The 7142-nt window shown below is 35.1% G+C and overlaps 1 protein-coding gene and 1 pseudogene across 1 annotated transcript; one reads left to right on the forward strand and one right to left on the reverse strand.

Moving 5' to 3' along the window:
• Positions 1 to 1539: 1539 nt before the first annotated feature.
• Positions 1540 to 4199, reverse strand: LOC114422788 (pentatricopeptide repeat-containing protein At3g02490, mitochondrial-like). The gene is made up of 2 exons (XM_028389316.1): positions 2105 to 4199; positions 1540 to 1967 (listed from the first exon to the last, which is right to left on the reverse strand). Exon 1 carries the CDS (start codon positions 4060 to 4062, stop codon positions 2173 to 2175), a length of 1890 nt encoding a protein of 629 aa, XP_028245117.1. The 5' UTR covers positions 4063 to 4199; the 3' UTR covers positions 1540 to 1967; positions 2105 to 2172.
• A 1541-nt stretch (positions 4200 to 5740) lies between these two features.
• Positions 5741 to 6725, forward strand: LOC114424697 (annotated as a pseudogene).
• The last annotated feature ends 417 nt before the right edge of the window (positions 6726 to 7142 follow it).

The following is a 7142-nucleotide window of genomic DNA, read 5'->3' on the forward strand; positions in this document are numbered from 1 at the left end:
GAAATACTCAAAGGTAAATTTTAGATTGCGTTTGAATAGAGAATTTTAACCGAGAAAAGTAATTTATCAAAGAATTTAAATTTCTATAATCTAAAATTCGTTGTTTGAATGTCTTTTTTATGAAAAATTTAAATTTTTGGAATTTTAAAACAGAATTTTAAATAACTTAAAATGTGAAATTTCAATTTTTGAAATTCTTTTCTTAATAGAAAAATCTTCTAAAACATTCGCATATTTCCTTTATAAACCTTCATCCCCTCTTTCACCGTCTGATGATCCTCTTCTTCAAGAAACACCGTTTGAGATCGTGGAGTATCCATCGGATGTGGGCATAGGAGGACACGTAGAACTACACCCGTCAGTCACGAGAGCAGATGTTGCTATCCATCAGGCGATGAAGATGCTCGTCGACACGAAGGGTCTGAGTCATACCTTGCGTTGTTGACTGAATGTTGTGGTCGAGTGTGATGGTGTAAGCCGCCGTATCCTGATTCCCCTACGACTTCTCATGCTGCATCATTATTATTCTTTTATTTGAAAGCGCATCAATTATATTTTCTCTTCTCTTTGCATTCATTTTCTTTTACTCTCACAATTTTAATTTTTTTTTATCCAAATACAAATTTGAAAATAAAAAAATTTCAATTGAAATATTTGAAATTCTTAGAATTTAAAATTTCTCATAATTTTAAATTCCCTCATTCAAACACACTCTTAAAGTAATGTTCCTAAATCTTAAAAAACACCAACGTAATAAATGTTTTTTTATTCAACCCTAATGACCGTTAATAGTTTGGGAGCTGGAGGAAAATGAGTGATTATTTCTTTATTTGGTTAACGAGTGGGTGACATAGGAAATAACTTTTCCCCTTGAAAGTAAAAGCCGTCTTCTCCTGACTTGAGTAAGAACTCAGCTCTCTTGTCCTCACATCAGCCATTAAAATGAATTGGAGATTTTCATGTCGTTTATGATCACGTAAAGTGACATTAAACCAAATCCGCTTTTGCAATTTGGCATGAAGTTGCCATTCATAAAATCATCGATAGGCAATAGTTAGAAAAGTACAACGCTAAGGCCCATTTGGAAGTTAACATAGATCGATGCCTTATATACCATCAAATATCTTGGACAACGTATGTATTTAGAGGAACACGTCATAAGTAGGAATAAAGAATAGCCAAGAGCAAGAGGGGGGCTTAAAGGTGAAGGGAGATGGGGAGAGGGAGAGATCACAGGTTCAAATCCTTCCCGAGGACATTTTTAACAAAACCAACAAACTAACATTAAAAATAGAAACAAAAGAGCAAGCGAAAAAGGAATAAAGGCAACCCAGAATGATCAGTGATTTCAAAGGACGGCATTGTGATTATTAGAAAATGATCCACAGACTATCGGGTTAAACAACAATTTCTATTGTCTTGGTTCAAACAGTATTATACTCATGCCATCCCCCAATTCATACACGATTGTGACTCCCCATGGACCCATGTAAATGGTCAAGAAACAGAAAAAACAAGCTAAGAAACAACTAATTAAGCTTAGCAACAACTCTTGATCTTGTTGCATTACCGTGATCCTGACTAGAAACATATCAGTATCCGACTATCCTATATGAAAAGGGTTCAGTCCAATAACAAATGAAGTCTTCATGGTATATTAAAGGTTGTGTTAATCTACTAATAATGTTGTTCAAGCAACATTGAAGGAAACACGTTTGCAATACAGAAGAGCTGCATGAGCATTTGTGCAAAAAAATGTGAGATAACACTGAACAAATCTGGAAGTAAATCTCATGAGGAGAATTGCAAGTTTTTTGTGTGTAAAATGTTGCTTATATAGCATCACTTTAATCTACAATGTACATTAATTAAGACCGTGTAAACCAGGATGCATCGAACTACAAAGTCTACCAATGTCAAAGAACCAACCAAAGCATTCATTTGGTGTCCTTCAATCAATAATGATGCTGTAGACAAGAATTATGAGGTACATATGTCAAAAATCATAGAATGTCAAAAATTTTGGTTTGTTTGGCTTTATTCAAAGAAAAATTCAACTTCTTTTTCACTAATTTAGATGAAGGAAAAAAGAATAAGCACTCACCAAAATTTCCAAACAAATGCAATTGCAGATACTTCTGAAGAGTACAACATCAGATATATTCTGAAAACTTAAGCAGCCAACATACCAGAAGAAGCAGCTTCTTTGGAATTCATGGAACAAAAGAGATTCAAGACATCAGCATGATTGCGGATGTAGCGTGGACACTTAGAGAGGAAATTTTGTGCTTCTTCATGCCTTCCGTTCTTGAAAAAGGCTTCAAACATGCAGAGAAACATGGATGTAGATGGAAACCTCTTTGATGTCATTGCCTTGAGAAACAGTGCAGCAGCATTGCCACTTCCACTCTTTGACAAGTGTTCAATAAATGGATCGGTAAAAGGTGGAAATCCATGGGTTCTCATTAATCCCAAAATATTCAATGCATCTGTGAATCCTCCTTGAACCAATAACTTAGTTACCAGCAGCTTGTAAGTAGAATGCCAGGGCTTTAACTTTTTCTCATTCACTAGTCGGCATAGAATCTTGCTTGCATCTACTGCCCTATTCATTTGGCAATATGAATTCATTAACACATCAAAAGAATATCCTGCAGAAGCAACCCCCTCTTTCTCAACAATCTCTTTAAAAGATTCAAAAGCTTTATCAAGGTTCCCAGCTACACAGTGCCCCTCAATTAAAGAATCCCATGTCTTGCGGTCTGGACTAGACCTAGATGCCTCAATTCTATTCATGAACTCGTGAGCTTGTTCCTTGTTACCTGCAGCACCAAGTCTATAGGCAATTTTACTCTGTAAATTACCACCTGCAACAAACCCACAATCTTCCATTTCTTTCAAAACCTTGTTCCACTCTCCAGTCCTACCAACACTTGTCAAAGTCTTCAGCACAGCATCAGCCATAGAATCGGTCAACAAATTCCCACTTCCGGTAAAAACCTTTAAAACCCTCAAAAACAAATCCATATCCAACTCTTTCCCAGCAGCAACCTTCCTCAACAGAAAGACACAGCACTGCACCGTAGGCTTATTCACACCAGTCATAGCAAACTCGTAAAGCTCAACAGCATCCTTCACCATTCTCCTCTTACAAAACCGTCCTAAAACCTTAACAAAGGTCTCAAACTCCATCTCAAACCCGGCATTCCTCATGTCACCAACAAGCTTCCAAAACCGGTCGATTGAATCCTCCCTCCCCAACACTCTCGCCATCGCATTGTAAGTTGCCCCATCTTGCTTAAACATCCCACTCTCCTCCAACCACCGGAAAAATATCAATGCCTTCGCTGGCTCCGAAGCCAAACTCTCCAAAACCATCTTAACGACATCACCGGAGAACCCTACATTCAAGTCCTTAATCTGCCTCTCAACATCATCATCCCACACATTGTTCCTCACAATCCTACACACTATAGCAATATTCTTCTCATTCAAGTTATCATACAAACCCTTCAACTTCGCCACATCAGCAACCATTCCACCCTTCTCAAAAGACTCCAACACTATCTCCTTCACACCTTTAGAAACACCATACCCTTTTTTCTTCATCACATCAACCAAGTCCCAAAACTCGTGAACAACACCATTGGTCCCCAAAACGCGCAGCATCGAGTTGTAGCACTTGGAGCTCAACCTCTCGGGGTGGTTCTCCGAAACCCAAAGGAAGAACCTCCGCGCCGCCTCGACGTTGGAATCTAGCTTCCACAGAACTGCGAGGACCGCGTCGTGGGTAATCATAACGCGATTCGAATCGAGGAGGGTTTTGAAGTCCTCGGAATCCGCAGGTTTGGAGAAAATGTCGACGACGAGGAGGTTGTCAGTGTCGGCTTGTGCTAGAACGGGTTCGGAAGAAAAATGACGGAAACTAGGGTTTAACTGGAACGTGGAATTGGCGGTAAAACGACAAGGGATTGAAGAGGAAGAGGGAAGTACCTGAGAGTGATTGAGAATGCGGTCGCGAAAACGGAGAAGGTGGTGGAGAAGACGCCATTGGTGTCTCATTGCTGCAACACGAACGAATCGAGGGATTGGGATTTGACACGAAATGGATCGAGATTTTGAGTGTTAGAAAGAAAAACGCTAACAAGGGTTTAGGGGTTTTTTCTTTGAGCGCATTGTAAATAAGCCGGTAACAGGAATCAAACCTGTCACTTTTGGGATAGTAGCATGAAACTTAATAAACTTAATTAACAGATTAATTATGCTACAGAATAATTAACGTTCTTATATATAATATTAAATTTTTTAATTTATATTTAATATATATATAAATTTACCTAATAAATTTTATAATAATTAATTTATTTATATATATAAATTTTTATAAAACTTATTATTTTTATTTAAAATTTATATATATATAAAATATATTATTAGATCAAAATTAATTATAATAAAATAAAAAATACATTAACAAATTTATATTAATAATATACTTTTTTACATATATAAATTTTTATTAAATTTATAATTTTTATTTACAATTTATATATGTAAGAAAATTAATTATTAAATAAAAATTAAATATCACATAATTTATTATATAAATTTATATATATATTATACATTAAAAAATTTAATATTATTTATAATAATATTAATTATTTTATAATATAATTAGTCTAGTCAATTGATTGTCATGCTAACGCCAAAGTCACAAAATTAGAATTGCCATGTTATGGTGAGCAATTTGCATAGTGAGCAAATAAAAACCCGGTTTTAGGAGATACTTTTTTTTTTTTTACGTTTGTACTTTTGGATTTTGATTTGGGCTTAGTAATTTGGGAGAAACAGTAGGCCTGTTTGTCCATGCCATTGGGTTCAACCTATTTCAGGAAAATTAAATTAAAAGGAGAAAATATTTTTAAATTAATTTTTGCAAATATTTGATGTTGAATATATTAATACGTTTTTTTAATGAGAATGAATGTAAAAATCTTTATATAACTCTTAAAATAATTATTATAAAACTCATTTATCAGAAAAAGTAAATATTATAAAATTTAATAATTTTATCACAGATAACAATAATATATGATTATATGATCTATTAACACCTAATTATTTTTTTTAAAAAAATATCCTATTCTCGAAATATTAGAAATATCAATTTTATGAGTCTTTCCCATGAATCAACGTATGATTAACCTTTATAGTGCTTGGAAATATATTATCACCATTGATGATACTTTGGAAATAAAATGAGTTTTTTGCATTTTAAGAGATTAATTTATTTATAAAAAAAAGTCAAAGATAAATTTTGGGATTAAAGTGTTTGATGTTTGCAAAAAAAGGTGTTTATAAATAAAATATTGTAATCAAAGGAAAGCAAATATTTTCTCAACCTCGCTTTATTTTAATTATTTTCCATGAAATAAATGGAGCAATTGCCTTTTTTGAAGGTTAAAATAAATTGCATTATATTGTTTTGCCTTCGTTTGATGTTATTGTATTTAGTTTCAGAAGTTTTTGTTATGAGATTTAGATAAAATTAAATGAACCAAGAACATGGGATGAAGAGAATAAAATATATACAAACAAAAAGAAGTGAGTTCAGTTGAGTAGTAGTTATAAGGTACTGTAAGCATGTTTACACAAGGGATGAGGCTTTTCTTTGCAGCACTCAAATTGATCAATATATAATTGCTTAATACAATGATGCATAAAAGAATACAATAAAATGGAGCCACAACATGTGACTGATCAGAATATAGAAACTCAAAAATCATCAACAAAGGGGTCGGTACTTAATAATCTTTGTTGCGTATTGAGATTATCATCATACATTTTCCTGCAAATCAGTATATCATCATATGATATGCAAAGCATTTGTTGTGTAATTGAATCATCTTTTTAATATCTTGTTAAGGCTAGCTGATAAGGTGGCAGTTATAACTGGTGGTGCAAGAGGAATTGGGGCAGCTGCAGCTAAACTGTTTGCTGAAATTGGAGCACATGTGGTAATTGCTGATGTGCTTGATGATCTAGGTACCACAATGGCTGAATCCATTGGTGGCCGCTACATACACTGCAATGTGTCGAAGGAAGATGATGTTGAATCAGCCATAAACCTTGCACTATCATGGAAGGGCAATCTAGACATCATGCTCAGCAATGCAGGAATTGAAGGCCCTAAGGGAAGCGTCACAACCCTTGACATGGACCAAGTGAGGCACTTGTTCTCCATCAACCTTCATGGAATCAATCATGCTGCAAGGGCAATGATCAAAGGTAACAACAACAAATGAGGGTCCATCATATGCACTTCAAGTGCTGCATCCATCATGGGTGGATTGGCCTTGCATCGCTATACAATGACAAAAGCAGCAATTGATGGGTTGGTGAGAAGTGGTACCTGTGAATTGGGAGAGCATTGGATTCGTGTTAACTGCATTTCCCCACATGGGGTCCCCTCTGAGATGCTTCTAAGTGCTTGTAGAAGGTTTGCTCATGGTCATATTAACCCTCAAGGGTTGAAGGAACTGATTGGGAGCAGGGCAATTTTGCTTTAGGGGAAAGGTGCAACCATTGAAGATGTGGCACATGCTGCTTTGTTTTTGGCTAGTGATGAGTCTGGCTTCATAACAACACACAATCTTCTTGTGGATGGGGGACACACCTCTGCTGATAGTAGAATGAGTTACATGTACCAAAACCTAAAATGATGAGAAGAATTATGAAACTACCAATAAATAATCTAGTTGTCATTTGTAAAGGAAACACAGGAACTTGATGCCAATCTTCACATTTCTGGGGCCTTTGCATGACTTTACATTTTTGATCAATTCTTTTGAAGTGTTTTTGGTAACACCATCAATGGTGGCTAGAACATCTTAATTAGTACATTTTAGTTCTCCAATCTTCACTTTTGACTTTGAATAATTATTTATGGCAAACTTTTCTTCCATTAATCTTTTTATATGCAAGTGCACTTTAAAATGTACAAAGCTTCATGCCTTGATCTTCAACATTTATTTGACTCTCCCTATTATGGAAGTGGAGCAGAACATAGAGCATTATGCAGCAACGAAAGATGCAAAAGAGGCAGCAAAAACAGAGCATACAAAAGAACCAAACAAGGA

The sequence above is a fragment of the Glycine soja genome, chromosome 8 (genome assembly GCF_004193775.1).
Source record: "Glycine soja cultivar W05 chromosome 8, ASM419377v2, whole genome shotgun sequence".
Taxonomy (NCBI): Eukaryota; Viridiplantae; Streptophyta; class Magnoliopsida; order Fabales; family Fabaceae; genus Glycine; species Glycine soja.